The 18,750-nt window shown below is 38.1% G+C and overlaps 1 protein-coding gene across 1 annotated transcript in view; it reads right to left on the bottom strand.

The window, feature by feature from the left end:
- Nucleotides 1-18,750, bottom strand: part of PHKA1 (phosphorylase kinase regulatory subunit alpha 1) — a 245,264-nt gene that overhangs the window by 41,566 nt on the left and 184,948 nt on the right. Inside the window, exons 21-27 of the mRNA XM_045290221.1 lie at nt 13,679-13,764; nt 11,181-11,337; nt 10,636-10,715; nt 8,433-8,511; nt 8,163-8,292; nt 5,159-5,260; nt 102-217 (exon numbers count right to left, since the gene is read on the bottom strand). Of these exons, the coding sequence (XP_045146156.1) occupies nt 102-217; nt 5,159-5,260; nt 8,163-8,292; nt 8,433-8,511; nt 10,636-10,715; nt 11,181-11,337; nt 13,679-13,764 (750 nt within the window). The remainder of the gene's footprint in view (nt 1-101; nt 218-5,158; nt 5,261-8,162; nt 8,293-8,432; nt 8,512-10,635; nt 10,716-11,180; nt 11,338-13,678; nt 13,765-18,750) is intronic.

The raw sequence follows: 18,750 nt of genomic DNA, 5'->3' as shown, positions 1-18,750 counted from the left end.
GTTGTGTGTTCCATTGGTGCTATGCTGCATGCTGGCTGTCTTGTTCCAAAAGAATGTTCTTAAACCTGCCAATATCCCAGTCAGTCTCCCAAGTGTCTTACCTGTTTTATGTCACTTTTTAACTGCATGATCCCAGCTCGTTCTGTTTTGGTTGCTCCAATAGCACCAGTCTCATGGATAGAAATAGCAGGGCTGACATTTGAATCCATGGGACGAACTATAACATTAAAGATAAAAAGAGGAGATAATTAGGTCTGATTTTCCCCCATCATATTGAACACACCTAGATGTACACCATAATATTTAATTTAATAAAAAACCACCATCACCACCACCACCCCGCCATTGCAACATTGCTATTCGATATGTGATCTATGGAACAGGAGCATCAGCATCACCTGAGAATTTTTTAGTACAATCTCAGGTCCCATGTCAGACCTCGTGAATCACAATCTGCCTTTTAGCAAGATATCCCAGATGATTTTTGTCCACAGTAAGGCTTGAGAAACACTGCACTATAACTTTATTTAACCACTCTAAGGTCTACTGTCCATCAATCGGACATTACATATATTTGCCCTAAGCCTAAACTTTGAGCATAACAGATATCCCTTTTCATTTGCTCTGTTGTTTTAAGTACTAGACACAAAATGTCAGTCTTGATTCCACTATCAAGACTACATGCAGATGGAAGCTTAGTTTGTGACGGATACATCAGGTGTGCTGTAGCAACTACATGTACTCTTAACACTGGAAGCACTACTCAATTATTTCCAATTACAATGCAAGAAAATTTCAGGTTATATAAATCATTAGTCTTAGGGTTTTATGTTCCAATAGCAATGTCCTAAGATAGAGATGGGATAATGTAAGAGATAAAAAAAATCCACTTGGTAATTACATCATTCAAATAAAAAATGACACACACAGTGGTTTTCATATTTTCTTCACACAACTTTGTTTTTTAACTGTTTTATATATTGGGATTCTACAATGAGAAGCCAAAAAGTATTGCTGCTACAGTTCTAATTCATACATGCATGAGTTAATTCCAAACAAAATGTGCTTGAACATGTATCTGTAATCAATGGGTGGCTGCACATAGTTCTCTCAGTATTACACTAGTCTTACTATTCTTATGGTGTCTTCAGAAGAAAAAAAGTAATCATTTATGAGAAACCAAAAGTAATCTATAGCTATAATGCAATCCAAATCCAGATCCCATCATTATTCTCTAAAGCGATGAAAAAAACAATCACCAGCATTAAACAGAAAGAAACCCCAGATAAGCAAAGTACTACTGAAGAAGGATAAAGTAGAAGGACTCACAACCTACTTCACAGCAATGGTAGTCAAAATAGCCTAGTCATGGTACAACAACAGACACATAAACCAGTGGAATAGAATTGAGAACCCTGAAGTAAATCTATCTACTTATGGACCACTATCTTTGACATAAGGAACAAAAAATGGAGACAAGATAGTCCTCTAACATATGCTCCTGGCAAAACTATATTATCCATTCACAGAAAAATAAAACAGGACCCACCATATTAAAAAACAACTGAAGATGCTTCAAAGACAGAAATATCAAAATAAAATTATAAAGATCATTAAAGAAAAAGTAGGGACAAAATTAGTGGTCCTGACATGTGATGATCATACATAATGGAAAACATACAAACAGCATAAGACAAATGAGAGGACTGAAACAGCTTAAAAACTGAACACAATACACAACAAAATATTTCACCCAAAGAATAAAAGGAGAGCCTACAACTGGGAAAAATTATTGGCAATGGTATTATCAGATAAGAGTCTACAAAGGGGTACTAAAAAAAAAAAGGACATTTTTTTACCAGAGCTATGTATTTTTTTTTTACAACACAACCTTTTCACCTTCAAAGTACTCTCCATTACACTTAATACACTTGTCAAATCTGCATTTCCATTCTTGGAAACATTTTTCAAACTCATCTGTTTGGGTGGTCGACAGTGCCTCCTTCAATTTTTTATTTGCTTCTTCTATGTTGTCAATTTGCTGTCCTTTCATGTCTCTCTGCATTCGCAGAAACAAAAAGAAGTCATATGGAGTGAGGTCAGGTGAGTAAGGTGTGTGGGGCAAGAGAGGCATGCTGGTTTTTGCCCCACATTGGCGTACTGAGATGGCTACATGAGCAGGTGCATTGTTGTGGTGGTAACACCAGTCCCCTGTCTGCCACAAATCAGGCCTTTTTTGTCATACATTGTTACACAATCTTTTCAGAACCTCTAAATTGAAAGCTTGGTTAACAGTCTGACCTGGTGGAGTGAAATCCAAATGCACTATCAGATAGATAGATAGATAGATAGATAGATAGATAGATAGATAGATAGATAGATAGATAGATAGATAGATAGATAGATAGATAGATGATCTAGATATAGATATATAAAACAAACAAACAAATGAGCATCATCTTTATCTTTGATTTCACTTGATGAGATTTTGGGGGGTGAGGTGATGATGGCATCTTCCACTGGTTTGATTGATGTTTGCTTTCGGGGTTGTAAGACAGCACCATGTCTCATCATCAGTAATGGCCCTGGAAAAAAGTCTGCGTTGCTTCAGAGCTGTTTTTCAAAACACAGCATGTTTCCACTGGACGCTCTTTTTCCTGGTCAGTCAGAACTCAAGGCACAAATTTTGCAGTGACCCTTCTCATTCCCAAATCTTTTGTTAAAATTCGCTGATCCAAGCTGCAACATAGTCTATATAACTCCCCCATCTCTTCAGTGGTCCATTGTCAGGCTTTGAGCACAACTACATGCATTTTGTCAACATTTTTGTCCATTTGGGAAGTTCATGGATGTCCAGAACGAGGTTTACCATCAATCGACATTTTACCATTTTTGAAATGAGAAAAGCACTCATATACTTGAGTTTTTTCTCATAGCGCTGTCCTTGTAAGCAGTGTTCAACATCACAACAGTTTCTGCGGCATTTTTTCTGAGTATGAAACAAAATTTCACAGTCACATGCCGTTCTCTTAAATTGGCCCTCACAAAAAACAAGGTTCGAGCAAAACTGTTTTTATGAAAAAATTCATTGTGACCAGAGAGAACCTTCCAAGGTGACGCCACTGGGTTCACTAGCTCAGAGCGAGTTGTTGGATGCTTGCCTAGTAGGAAAAATGTGTTCTACGAAAGTTCTGCCCAGCAGACCTTTTACCAGGATTTTTTAAGGAGGGGGGGGTACACCCTCGTATGTTAAGCTGAGTTTTCTAGAGAAATAAAACTATACACACACACAATAACTTTATATACAAAAATAATTTTATAACAAGAAATCAACCCAGCCAGGTCCATTTCGAATTCCTGGAACAGATGTCAGCTGGAGGCCCACAAGACTTACACAAATGCCACCAGATAAGCAGATTTGTGCAACTGCCGCCTGTGAAGCAGGAAGCTAGGAGATCACAGGCCAGTGGATGCAGAGTTGTTAAGCTCCAAGGTTGGCAAAACATGGCAGGGCATCGCAGCTCTCAGGGTCAGCAGGCTGCCTGGATTGCCAACCCAGAGTCAGACACAGAATCCAGGCACGCAGGAACATGAAGAGGGGTGAGAGAAGAAGTTAGAAGTTCTCCATAGTGTTTCTCACAAATAAGGCCACCCCCCCAAGGAGTTGTTATCCGGCTGTGACCTGATTGGTAAGTTGGACTCCACCCTTACCTTCACACAGGTTCATAAAATTAATATAAACTCTAACCATAACAGAGTCTAATCTCAAAAAATTATAGTAATCAACTACAACATCTCAACAACAAACCCATAAATAATCCAAATTGAAAAAAAAGGCAAAGGACATAAACAGACACTTAAACAAAGAAGACAGGTGACACATGACGAAATGCTTATGATGCAAATCAAAATAACAATGAGATATCAGTTCACCACAGTACCAGTAGCAAAGTTACAAATAAAAGCAGAAAACAACAAATGCCGGTGATGGTTTTGAAGCCTGGAAGCCTCATACACTGCTGGTAGCATTGTAAAATGGTGCAACGACTGTGGTAAATAGCCTGGGACGGCCTTAAACAGTTGAAAATAGAAACAGCACATGATCCAACAATCCCACGAGCACAAGTATATCTTAGAGAAACCAGAGCTGTGCCATGAATAGATAGCTGTATATCCATGTTCATCACAGCACATTCACAGTGGCAATAAAGATGGAAACAACCTAAATGCCTATCAAAAGAAGAACGGGTAATCCAACTATGGCACATATATACAATGGAATACTATGCAACCTAAAAGAATAACAATGAATGTGTGAAACAATTAAAGCTGTTCATCTCATAGCATGGATGAACCTGAAGGATATTATGTTGAATGAAATAAGTCATTCACAAAAGAGTAAATACTGCATGAGGCCATTATCATAAAAAAATCAATTCACACACACACACACACACAGTTAATCAAAACAGTGTTTCTGAGGGAATCTGTGGGGCCAGTTAAATACAAGGCAGAGAGGTCAGCTCAGAAGGTTCTGGGGATTCTAATGGGGCAATCTTGGTAGATGTTCTTGAAGGACACAGGACAATCATGAAGACTTGTCATGGAAAGTTTTAAGAAAACTGAAAATTGTATTGGTGAGGAAAAAGGCCAGAAAAACTCTGCCAAGGATTTTTTATCCCCCATCATGACAATGCATCTGCTCATTCTTTAAGGATAGCAAAGGCCCTTCTAGGAGAATTTCATTGGGAATTCTAACTTCATTCACTCTACAGCCCGAATCTTGTCCCTCCAGACGTTTGCTCCCCAAACGGAAAGAATATTTAAAAGGAATATGATTTCAGGACCCCAGGGTTCCCAAAGCTGCCACTTTGATGGATGTAAATGGAGGGTGGTCTACGTCCTCAAGACAGGTTAGAAAGATGAAGACCCTGCCTTCAGAGGTGTATACACTTGAGAAGCCAAAGCTTCATATTTTGATATTTTTGTTTAATAAATTCTTGGTTTCTATGATTCTTTAGTAATAATTTAAAAACTTACTCCTGAGTTTATGTAGAGGTAAGAAGCTCTTCTGATTAAAGGAAACATTTTAAAACTAAGAGACACTTAAAACAAACATCTTGAAATAAAAAATAAAAATGGAGTTATTCCAACTTACTGCTTCGCTCCACGCCAAATTCTTTGCCACTGAGAATGTGATGAAGGAGGCTCTTCATAGCTGAAGGGCTGAGATTCATCAGGCCCTCTGTGGCTTCTTCAGCTAGTCAGCAGAAACATTAGGACAGAGAGATTTCTAATTTGCCTGTTATACTTTCCCTACCTTCCCATTATTCCTTTCTAAGTCTCTTGACCGGAAGAATATACTTTCAAAATCAGTTCTGGAACGATAGTGCTTATGTATTCTGCAATGGATTCTTAATTATTTAAGCACTGATTATATACTTTATGGATGAACCAGATCCTTGATTTATTCTTTATTTTCCTAGACCACCACCACCCCACTCCCCTCCCCACTCCCCACTCTTATGGTACTTAATAGTATCTTCATTTGAAGGCGAGAAGAACAAAAAGGACATGGAATTAGAGGCCACTTGGAGAAAGGCAATGCATGTAAGGGACCACTATATGAAGATCCAAACACCAGCCAAACTTACTGCCATAGAGTCGACGCTGACTCATAGTGGCCTTACAAGGCGGGATAAGACTGTCCCTATGAGCTTCTGAGACTATAAACCGTTAAGGGAGTAGAAAGCCCCACTTTTTTCCCAAGGAAAGACTGGTGGCTTTGAACTGCTGACCTTGAAGTTAGCAGCCCAATGTGTAATCACTCACCACCAGGGCGCCTATAATATGAAGATAGACTAAAATAATTAAACTCCTCCGTGTGTAAATATAAAGACTTAAAAGAGAATAGACATGAATCCATGAAATTACAAAGATTATTTGAGTGGATAACTTGAACTTGCTCATGAACGTTCAACATTTATTAAGAGTTTACTATACGTAGGTCATTATTTTAAAAAATGTTAGCACAAACAGGTATGACGTGGTGCCTGACCTTGAGAATCTGACTGTCAATTTTGGAGAGATGGAACATATAAACAGTAGTAAAACATTGCACATACTAAGTGCCAAATGAGAAGGATAGACAATACAGAATTTGAAAATCAGAGTATGTATCAATATCCAAGGATATGTATTGATAAGATTAGTGGAAAATACTATTGAATGAGCGATAAAGACCAGGCTGAAAATCAGACCGAGAGATATTTACTTTACCATATAAGCAAAAGAGAACCATGGTTTTGATGAATCCATAAACAAAAGGAGACCAAATAGGTAATTAAGAAAAAGTGAAGACTATTTAGGGGTTTATCCCTCATCTTTTGAGATTTATTGTGAACAAGCAGACCCTCTCAGAAAAACATCCCTGGATATCACAGCTAGAGAATACTATAGTACCATAAATGTAGCTGTAACAATGTGGTGAACTAGAACTCATTTGTGATCAGGACTGTATTAAAATTTTATAGTTACTAGCTACATAACTTGGGGCAAATTATTCAACCTGAGTTCAAATATACTTATCTGTAGAAATAGGATAACAATATTTTCACCAGAGGTTGTAAGGATTAAATGAGATAACGTATGTAAATATAAAGCAAAAAGTACAATGCCTGACATATAAACACACAAAAAAATAGCAAACAAACAAATAAAACAGAGCAACAACAACAAAAAGACTGCCATCGAGTCAGTTTCAATTAATAGCAACCATATAAGACAGAGTAGACCTACCCTAGGGTTTCCAAGGCTGTAAATCTTTATAGTAGCAACTTCTCTCACTTTTCTGCCATGGAGCAGCTGGCGGATTCGAACCTATCACCATGAAGGTTCATTGTCTGGCATATACTCACTGCCATGGTGTCAACTCTCATTCATAGTGACACTATAGGACAGATTAGAACTGCCTCGGGTGTCCAAGACTTGACATCTTTATGGGACTAGACAGCCTCATCTTTCTCTCATAGAGTGACTGCTGGTTTTGAACTGTGGACATTGTGATTAGCAACTCAGGGCCTAATCCACGATGCCACCAGGGCTCCTTGTTTGGCATATAGTAGTTATAAAAGAATTGTTAGCTCTCTACCCTAAAAGGGGTATTTACAATGTAAATTCCTGTATGTATTTAATTTTTTAGAGTCCAACCAATATATTTCGCTACTTGTTAATGGCTCAATTGGGGGAAATTTAACTGAAACAATGGCTAAAATTGAGTTTTGCTACTGTGATTTTATTTTTCTATGCCATCTCTATTATTTCATAATTTTTGTTGAAAACAAACAAATGCTTTGTAATTAACCGCATCATGGAAAAGCAAGAGTCATGTACTATGGCCCCTTATTTCCCCCACATTTTATATTCTGCTCTGCAGCATCTATGTTGCTATGATTAGCCTTGCCAAACCCACAGTAACCCCATGTACAATGGGGTGAAATGTTGCCCAGCTATGTGCTATCCTCATGATTGGTTACAGATCACATCATTGTGATCCATGGGGTTTTCACTGGCTTATTTCCAGAAGTAGATTACCAGGCCTTTCTTCCTAGATGGTCTTAGGCTAGGAGGTCCACTGAAACCTGTTCAGCATCACACAAATGGCTCCTCATGCTTTCATAACCCAAAATGCCAAATCAAACCTACTGCCTCTGAGTTGATTTCAACTATAGTGAACCTACGTAGGGCTGTTGACACTGTAAATCTTTATGGGAGCATTTGGAATACTTTGATGAGCTGATACAGTGAGTCAATGTTGGTGTCCAGAACCTCCACTGTTCAAATCCAAACTAGTCTGCCTTAATCATATACAATGCATTCTCCAGATGACTCTAAGAGTTGAGAGGGAATGTGAATAGTCAACAGGAGTTATGTAAGTAGAATCTGAAGTGCAGATGCAGAATTTTGAAGTTGCAAACTTAATAGCAAAATGTTGTCATTCCTTCACCTGTTTAAGTAGCCTAACGTGGGAATGTGATTTCAATATACAGCTTCTGAATTATTTACTGATAAAAATATCTTAGCTTTCTTTTCGGTCTGATCTAAAATTACAAACGCCCATTTTAAGAGTAATTCCTGCCTAACATAGTTAGTGAATTGTATACCTGAGCATCGGAGGGAGTGGGCTAGCTCTGTGGCCATAACTTGTATGATTAGACCGATTCGAAGTCGAAACATTTCAGCAAAGAGGCCAGGCTGCGTTCTCATATACATGGCGAGATACACCATAATTTCCTGCATACGGAATGGAGATAGAGAAAAACTATGGTCCAGAGGTATGAATACATATTTTGTGATCTGAAGAAATGTTTAGATCAACTGAAGACAAACAATAAAAAATCAATTACCAGATCAGATTTGGCACCGACGCTTACCTGGGTAAGGATTGCAATGCTCATGTCCCCTTCACTGGCGTCATCTATGAGCTCCGTAAGTGCTTCATAGGGCAAAGGTCTGAGGAAGAAGACAGTGAAAGACAATACTCTATCACTATCTAAACCTAAAGGTACTGAAAAAAAATTCAAAGTTCTCCCCAAATCTGTTACTGCCTCACTACCTCATAAATACCAGTAGCATTCTGATTCTTCTAATATTCAAAGTTTAGCATCTTGGTCAAATTTCCTCCTCAAACTGTTCTGTCTCATATCAATTAAAGAATCTTTCTTCTCTACACCTGGAGTATATTCCTTCCTTAAAGTTTTATTTTAAATTTACCCCACGATATCCTTCCAGACTTGTCTTTCATAACTGGTCCTTAATATTTGGCAGATAACTATTATGGCTATAAAGTAACAGAGTAATTTCAAACTGTGCCTTTTGGAAGCCATTTTATCACATTTATATCACACAGAATTGCATAGGTAGTCAATGACTTATTCGAATTGTGATGAATCACACTTACAACCTTTTAATTTTTTTTCCTGGCACATCTTATCATTAACACTATGTACTATTTATCATTCTCAGATATTCAATCACAGATGTACAATTTTATGATTTATTATTCAAAATACTGTCGTATGAATTTAATTTCCTAAACTAAGCTTGTTGAAAAACATGGACCCAAAGACTTTGCCAATACTGACAGGCAGATTTGAGAAGCAGTGAAATGTTACCTCAAATAAAATAAGAAAAAAAGAAAAGGACCATACAGATAACCCTTACCAATTTTCTGACTACAAATGCAATTCACATTACCAAGGATAATCCAGATGGTCCAGAGTCATGACTAGAGCTGATATTCAGCTCCACCATTGAAGTACTATTTGAATGATTCATGCATTTTCTATGTGCATCTGTATACAGTCTTAAAATATATCTGTCATTTTATATGTAATGTTTCTAATCTCCAAAGACAAATGCAGATGAGATTTATAAAGATCCCGAAGGCAGTACTAATCGAAAGTGGGGTAGTGGGAAAAGGGGGAGAGGAAGGGAGAAAGGGGGAACTGATTACACCCCTCTACAGGGGGAAGAACAACAGAAAGCATGAGGGAAGGGAGACAGTGGTCGGTGTAAGAGATGAAAATAATAACAATGTACAATCTATCGGGGTTATGAGAGTGGCGGGGGGGGGGGGAAGGAAGGGGTGGGGGGAAAGAGCTGATACCAATAGAAAGTAAATGTCTAGAAAAGAACGAGGGCACATATCCTCTCCTGCTCCACTGTAATCATAAAACTGTAACCAAAGTTAGGGGCGTCATGAAAATAAATACACTTTTTGCTATCCTGTTTACTGTTGGCATCAAGTCAGTTCTCATTCATAGTGACTCTATAGGACATGGTGGAGGTGCCCCATCATATTTCTTAGTCTGTAATCTTTACAGTAGCAGATCACTAGCTCTTTCCCCCCACAGAGTGCCAGGTAACAGCAAAATGTTTCAGCCTTGCACTACCAGGATTCCTTGTTTTAAATTATTCCCTAGTATAAAAAGATAGCTTATGAATAAAGATAGATTTAATTTTTGGCACTGATAGCACATGATTATTAAGCAAATTGAGATTTCATGTAGATGAGTTTATTAACATTATGAGTAGCAGAGTAATAATAATAAAACTCACTTATAATTATTCACCTATTCCAGTCATAGCCTATCCTAGGGCACTGTTTCCAATTGGAAGCTCTGGCAGAACTAAGGTTGCGGCCATCTCAAAGGGGTGCTAAATCACTATGCTCTACGAATATCCATCCTTTTTTTTTCTTTTTGACTTCTACCCATTTTATTCTTGAGCAGTATGGATTTTCATCATCAGCTGGGCAATTTTTCCCACCTTCTCTTTGCAGAGCATAGGTGACTTTTTTTTGTGGTTTCAATGCTAATTGCTCTGTTTGTTTTAGTCTTTTGAATGGGAGATTTTGGAAATTCAGTAAGAACACAAAATTCTGAGTTCTACTTCTTCTGGATTTTCTCTTTCATTTACTCATGCCCTGTTATTAACATCCTCACTGAGTATCTCTAAAAGAAGCACAAACATGTAGGACATTATTATCTGCAGACAGATTGGGGCAAGAGAATTGTGGTCAGTTGATAGAGTTCTTCAAAGGAAGCTTGAGTAAAGCCAGTGAAAAACACATACTCAGAGATGGTCTTTTCTCGCGGTTCGGGGGGGAGTCCCACTGTCAAATGTTTCTGGTGGGAGAGAAGGTCTGTGCAGGCCTAAGGAGAGAAAGCATAGCATCATTGTCCTTCCCTTTATATATCAAATTTCCATGAAAATTTCTCCTGACCCTCGTTCTACAAATGTCTGCCTGAAGTCAACTTAATGACACCAAACATGCTTTCTAGTGAAATATCATGAAGATTAGAAAAGGATTTCTAGATAGAAAAAATGAGGTGTTTCTATTCCTAGAGATAGAAACAATTAGCCTGCCGCAAAGTCATTCTTAATCCATAGACCTCTTAGATATTATAATGTATATACTTCAACGATGTTTATGGTTCAGTAATGTATATTTGTCATTCACAAACAAAAAGTTAAATGAAAATCAGAAACTTTAGATGGGAAAGACAATATTTCAACATATTGGAATCTATGGTTGCCTTGAGGAAAAAAATAGTACAAACACTCTTCCACATTTAGATTTGGTTTAAACAGAATACGTAAAGAAGAATTTATAGTACCTCATCAAGGGCTTCCACCTTCTTCCTTAAGATCCCAGATATATATCGGATCAGGCCCCAGTGCCGAATGTCTCCAACTTTGCCGTATAGTTCAGTAAGAAGCTCTCTGACTGTAGCACTCCCTTCATCATACAATCCCGTATCCCAATCAGGTCCTCTGGAATTTTACATAAAGAATTACATTAAATCCAAAGGCTTCATCAATAATCTTTTATTTCAGAATTATAATGGCTATACCTTGTCATTGTTATTTTTGGTCTCCCTTGTTAGGAAGCAAATGTTATTTACTAAAAATCTTTGTAAAACTATAATGGCGCAGAAAGCCAAATCCATAGACAAAGATAAGTTTCAGCTTCATTTGTGCTTGAAAAAAATGCATTTCTTTATTTTCTTTACAGGTACCAACATAACTAAAATTAAAGATAAGATGTAATTCAATCACTGAGAGTTTGAAAATCATGCTACACTTCAGGGAAATAACAGGGATGTGAATTTATTTTTAAAGGATACATAAACATTATTGTTGCAAGAATTACTATAATAGAAGTCAACTGTGAAGCAGAACATTTTAGAGACAGTGCCAAAAGATGAGCCCATCAGGTTAGAAGGCACTCATAATTTGACTAAGGAAGAGCTGCCTTCTCCAAGTAGAGTCGACCAGAATAACGTGAATGGAGTGAGCCATCAGGACCTCCGATTCTGATGCCACACTCTTATTGATATAATCCAGCTTCTCTGATGATTGCCTCAACATGCAATCAATATGCATTGATAATTATTAGCCACTGGAATTCAAAAGTTAGAAACAAAGAAAAAGGATCAGTAATTGTAAAATATGGCCTAAGTTATAGAAATGAAGCTGTAAATTACAAGCTATAATTTTGCAAGACCAACACCGTCTTCATCACAAATACCTTTTTATCAATAAACAAATGGTGACTATACACATGGACTTTTCAAGATGGAACATACAGAATTAAAATTTACTCCATCTATGAGAAGTGATGATGGAGAAGCTTAATATCAGCAGCTAAAATTATGCCAGGGGAACAGACCATCAATTGCTCATAAATAAGCTCAGATTGAAGCTGAAGAAAATGAAAACATGTCCACGAGAGCCAAAGTACAACCTCGAGTACATCCCATCTAAATATTGAGGACATCTCATGATTAGATTTGATGCATTGAATGCTATTGACGGAAAATTCAATCCGTCATAGGATGACATCAAGAACATTGTACATAAAATAGTGAAAGGTCATTAAAAAAACAGGAAGATCTCTTCAACAACTATCAGAAAATCCCACCCAAAGGGAAGTCCTGTGCTCCTCAGAAGCCACAGAAACTACTTAAAAGCTATGTACACCAACAGTTCTTATAGATGGAGACCAGGAATGCCTACAGAATGTTCCCGACTCCTTTTCACCACTGACTGACTGGTGGCTAAAGCTACTTCTGTGCCCGCATCATCACCAGCACAAACTGATCCTTCTCTGCCCCTGCTCCAACCTGCCTAGCCAAACCTCTTACTTTTCCAGCCTCCAGGGGCCCTATATGAATATCAAACTGTATGGACAGTTTGGTGCAGATAGTCTCGTTTTCTCCCTTTTTCTTCTTTGTTTCATCCTTCGTTGCCCTTTCCCTATATATAGAACATGTGCACAGACCGACACCACCAATGGATCAGGAATCCCCATCCAAACTGTGGTTTCATTTCTAATTTTTGTATTTTTGTTTTACTGTACTTTTGTTTTACTGTACTTTTTAACCTTCTCCTTTCTCCTCTTATGTCCCCTTCTTGTGCAACTCCACTATCCTGCAGGTACGCATGCCACCAAGATGGCCACCGGCATGGCCACCAACAGCCCCACAGATCCAGGCACACCTACTCAAACAGCTTTCTTGGTATGTTTTGGGTTTATTTTAAAATCAAGTTCCCCTCACCCCCTTAGGGTACAGACTCACACATTCTCTGTGGCTGGGTCTCAGAGCCTAGCAACAAAGCATCCAAGCCTAAGTCATTATCTTGTAATTTTGCTTTTTAAAATTATCTTCTCTGCTTCTTTACACCCTTTCCTTCTTTTCCTTTCTATTTTTCCTTTCCTTTCATTTCTTCCTTTCCCTTATTTCTCTCTTTTCTTTCTTTATTGCCTTTACGTCTTTAATTCTAATTCTCCCAAACACAGCACACACACACACACACAAAATATCTTTTTGTGGTCTAATTATATGCTTACACTTTTCTCCTGCCCCACCCCCTATCCCTTTCTGCCCTCTCTCTCCTTTTCCTCTTGAACTATCTTACATGATTACTATTAATTCTTACTACCCTTTAAAATACATTTTCCATTATAGCAAACTACTTGGCCTATCCAGATGACTGTTATTATCATTATTTACTTCTCTTCTTCCTCCCCATGTCACCAACCTTACCTTACCCTTTTCTTTGTTTCCCAACCATATGTTTTGTGGTTCCTATTAGACCTCTCATGCATCACCTGGTAGAGCCAACTACTTTGACATGACCCAGCAGCCACACACCACTAATAGTTACACCATAATGCAGCAGCCAACAGTAACATACCTAAAAAAATCAAGAAGCAAACTCAAACAACTGAAAATAACCAAAACCCAATGGAGTACACAGTAATGGGAGCACTGGATGATCAGAAAGAGAATTTAAAATAATGGTGTTTAGTCTGTGGCAGTTACATAATCTCATGTCAACTTGAGGGTATTAAGAGTGAAGGAGTGGAGTCTAGCCTATCAATCATGTCACAGCTTGATGATTTCATCTAGAGGCATGGCTGAGATAAATGGCTCTTTGCAGGCAGGATGCACACTCTCTTTCTGCTTGAGATTCCTGTTGACAAGCCACATGTCACCACACGGATGGCAGCCAGAGCCTTGGAGATGCATCCACTGCCATTGAACCCACAGGACTTTCCACCCATTGACCTGTGATCTTCCTGCATTCGGCATTATTGCACATGTTGTGTGAGTCTGAAGAGGAATTCATGGGCTAATATCATACTTATGGGATAATATAGAAGCTATGGACTTTATCTGGACTGGGCAATTACTGCATAATTACTTTTCAATATAAAGTTCTCTCTTACATATATATGAGTGTCTCTGGATTTGTTTCTCTAGTCAACCTGGACTACCACAAGGTCCCTTCAAATGATTCACGGAATGCTCATGAGAACAATGTAAGGAATTGACAAATGAGAAACCGTACTCCAAAGGGAATGCTTGAAGATAAAAACTAAGATAACAGAATTCGACAACATGGTATCCCTGAGTAATAGAGTAGAAGAAAAGGAAAACTAAATCAGTGAGCTCAAATTCAATCACTCTGAGTACAACTGATGAGAGAAACAATATGCATAAAGGGAAAGAAATCTGAAAAAAGCCTGCGATTAATGTGGGACACTATCAGGAGAACAACCTGCATCTCATTGGAATTCTGGAGCACAAAGGGGGAAAAAGCACTAAAGAGAAAATAGTACAATAAATCATGAAAGAAAGTTTCCCCAAGAACACAAAAAAGGAGAAAATAACTATGCCAGATGCTGAGGAAACTCCAAACATAGATCCCCCAAGTAAAAACAACCCAATATATCATAGTCAAATGCTCCACTTTCAAGGAAAATGAGAGAATCCTGAAAGCACCTAGGGGAAAAAGAAGCTGTTTACAAAGGAAAGCCAACAAGGATAAGCTTGTTCTTCTCAGATGACGCCATGCAGGCAAGAAAACAATGCAGTGACATCTATCAAATGCTAAAAGAATGAAACTTTCAACCAAGAATCCTATATCCACTAGAATTATCTCTCAAATACAAGAGTGAAAAAAGGAATTCACCAACTAGAAAATATTAAGGACCTGGAATTAAAAAGCCAGCAGGGAAGAACTTGATCAACGGAAATAACTCAAGCAAAAATTCAAGCCTCAAGTTGAAATCTTGATGGATTCTATAGGAAAAATATTGGATGACACAGGAAGCATCAAGAGAAATACAGTGTTCCAATAACTGTAAGAGCTCCCAATAAAAAGATTAATAAATAAAAAATTAATAATAAAAAAGAGAAGATGGAAAGAAGACACATAGTCACTGTACCTAAAAGAACTGGTCAACTTTCCGCCATTTCAGCAAGTAGCATATGAGCAGGAACCAACGGCACTGCAGGAAGAAGTTCAAGCTGCACTGAAAGCATTAGTCATAAACAAGGCTCCAGAAATTAATAGCATACCAATTGAAATGTTTCACCAAGCTGATGAAGCACTAGAAGCACTCACTTGTTCTATGCCAGAAAATTTAGAAAACAACTACTTGGCCACATGACTGGAAGGGATCCATATTTATGCCCATTCCAAATAACAGTGACCCAACAGAAGGATCAACTATAACACAATATAAATGATATCACACACAAGTAAAATTTTGCCGAAGATCATCCAACAAGGGTTGCAGCAGTCCATTGAGAGAAAACTGCCAGGAGTTCAGACCAGATTCAGAAGAGCATGTGGAACAAATGGATCATGGCTGAAAGCAAAGAATAGCAGAAAGATGTTTACTTGTGTTTTATTGACTATGCAAAGGTATTCAACTCTGTGGACCATAATAAACTGTGGATAACCTTGAGAAGAATGGGAATTCCAGAACACTTCATTGTGCTCATGACTAACTTGTTCCTGGATTAAGAGGCAGTTGTGTAAACAGAACAGAACAGGGCATACTGCATGGTTTAAGATCAGGAAAGGTGGCATTAATATTGTATTCTCTCACCATAATTGTTCAAGGAAGACCCTGCGAATCCCTGTCTCCTGGCAAGGTAGGTTCTGGCGATCCCTGCACCTTGGCAAGGAAGGCCCCAAGCATTTCCATGACCTGGCCATGAAGGCCCAGTCTGTCCCCCATCTAGAAAAGCCCCAGCTGCCCTGGGACTCAGAAAATTAGGGCTCAGCTGCCTCAGAATCCTGACAATTAAGTCCTTGGTCATCACTTCACTGAGATAAAAAAGCTCTAGCCATTCCAGCTGTAGTAAAGAAGGCCCAGATCATCAAAGCCACTGGCAAGGACAGCCCTGAAGCAATGGATGACACAATGGATGCATGTATGGATTGTGATAAGAGCTGTAGGAACCCCCAGTAAAATGATTTTTAAAAATTAAAAGTAAAAAATTGGAACTGGCTGTTAATAAATATGACATTCAAATGACTAACAAACATATGGGAAATATTCAATGATTACTAGTCATCTGGGAGATGCAAATCAAAACAAGGATCAGATATCACCTTACACCAACTATGATCGCCCAATTAAAAGTCAAAATTAAACAGAAAACAACAAATTCTGGAGAGGATTCAGAGAATGGAACTTCCATATACTGTTGATGGGTTTGTAAATATGTACAACCATTGTGGAAATCAGAATAGCACTACCTAAAAGCCCTGGTGACGTTGTGGTTTCAAATTGGGTTGTGATTCTCAAGATCTGCAGTTCAAAACCACGAGCAGCTCTGGGGGAGAAAGACTAGGCTGTTAACAGTTACAGCCTCAGAAATTCACAGGGACAGTTCTACCCTGTCCTATAGTGTTGCTTTGAGTTGGCATTGATTTGATGGCAGTGAATTTTTTATTTTTTTAAAAAACATGTGGAAATGGAATGCCATACAATCCAGCAATACTTTGTTGGTATATGCCATAAAGTAATAAGAAACATAACGTGAACAAGACGTATGCTCTCTATCATGTTTATGGCAGCACTGTTCACAATAGCAAGAAGTTAGAAAGAGCCCCAAAGCTCATCAGTAGAAGAATGGATAAAGACACTTTGGTACTTACACACAATGAAATACTATGTTTGGTTAAAAAACACTGATGAAACTATGAAGCACCTCTCAAGTTGGTTGGGCTTGGAGAACATTATGGTGAGTGAAGTTTGTCAATCATGAAGGGTCAAATATTGTGCATGATCTTTATTATAAGGACAAATACCGAGACAAAAACAGGTATCTGTTCTCAGGTCATGTAATCATTTAATCTAGCCATGGAAACAATGTAGTGGTATGTCTGTCTAATTTTTATGATCCATTTATCATGCCCTACTTGTACAACTTAAAACCACTTCTCCAGAGGAGGCCTCACCTTAACTGAAGTCTATTTTTTATTTAGGGGGAGAGGGGTGGGACCCAATAACTGCCATATAGCATTGCCCCATGGTTACCCCAAATTAATAGCTACTCCTATAATGCTGATTGGTGAATTTCAATGGGAATTCATGACCAGAGAAGGGGGGGTATATGTCTGTCTCTGAGAAGGTGATTTCACTTCTGATGATGGGTAATTCAAGGAGGGGCAGCCTGCCCTTGGGGAAAATGCTTAACATTACTTATATAGACTCTCATTGGGAGAATCCACCAGGATTATGTTATCAATCATATATTTTGGCTGAGTTTTTTTCAGCCCTTGGTGACTGAGGCTATATGCTAGAGGCTCCCTGGATTTTATATTTTATGTTTTCTAGGTGTACAGCATTGTTCTTACAGCACATCAGTATTATTGTATTTGGAAACCCTACAAAGAGTACTAGACTTTACCTTAAACCACCTATTGCCTATTAAAGGAACTGAAATACTCCTTTGGATTTATAGCTGAAACACTTTCGTGGGGAGGCAGCAGAGAATTATCAAGGTCATGGATATGGAAGTCAGTATACTTTGGTTCAAATCTCTTGCTTTTGAGGTTGCCCAATAATTGGTAATTTAAGATTACCATATACTTGCTATTTTTATACATTCTTTTCTTTTTGTGACACATCTTAATGCTTCAGACATAGTTTTGCCTTAGTGAATGAGTGTTATTGAAAAATTTCCCCTTGTATCTAACTCTCATTTTTTTCTTGAACAGCATTCAATTATTTAAGCTTTTAACCTGGGTAAGTGAACATCCCAGGTAATTTAGTCTTTCCTTTATGTGTATATTGTCCTTTTCTCAATAGTACTTTAAATCCTATACCATTAGCTGGATTAATGTTACTGTTATTAGAATTACCAAATGCCTCATAGAATTTACTTAAATAATTTCTCAACAAGTTAATAACGTGGCTTCTAAATAGGACCACGGATATATATAAACTTAGATATACAAATGGACTTTGAGCTTGCATTTAGTTGTAAGCCTTAATCTTAGAAATTAGTCCATCCAAAGTGGCCCTACTAATACTTGCCCTCATGAATTTATTACTGCAGTTATGGGTACTATAGCAAAGTGTGAAGAAATCAGATGGTACCTGGCTATCTGAAAGAATAGCATGTGGAGTTTCTTAGAGATATGGCAGCGAAGTGTTGGGGGCATAAGGGGAACTAATGATAAAGGGTACAAGAAGGGAGACGTCGGATAGTGTAAGACATGACACAATAATAATAATTTATAAATTATCAAGGGTCCATGGTGGGGAGGGAGGGGAAAATGAGGAGCTGATATTAAGGGCTCAAGTAGAAAGCAAATGTTTTGAGAATGATGATGACAACAAATGTACAAATGTGCTTGACACAATGGATGTAT

This window comes from Echinops telfairi, unplaced genomic scaffold (genome assembly GCF_000313985.2).
Source record: "Echinops telfairi isolate 266 unplaced genomic scaffold, ASM31398v2 ScPeMD7_34;HRSCAF=130, whole genome shotgun sequence".
Classification (NCBI taxonomy): domain Eukaryota; kingdom Metazoa; phylum Chordata; class Mammalia; order Afrosoricida; family Tenrecidae; genus Echinops; species Echinops telfairi.
The sequence above is the reverse complement of the archived record's forward strand: the minus strand, read 5'-3'. Positions and strand labels throughout refer to the sequence as shown.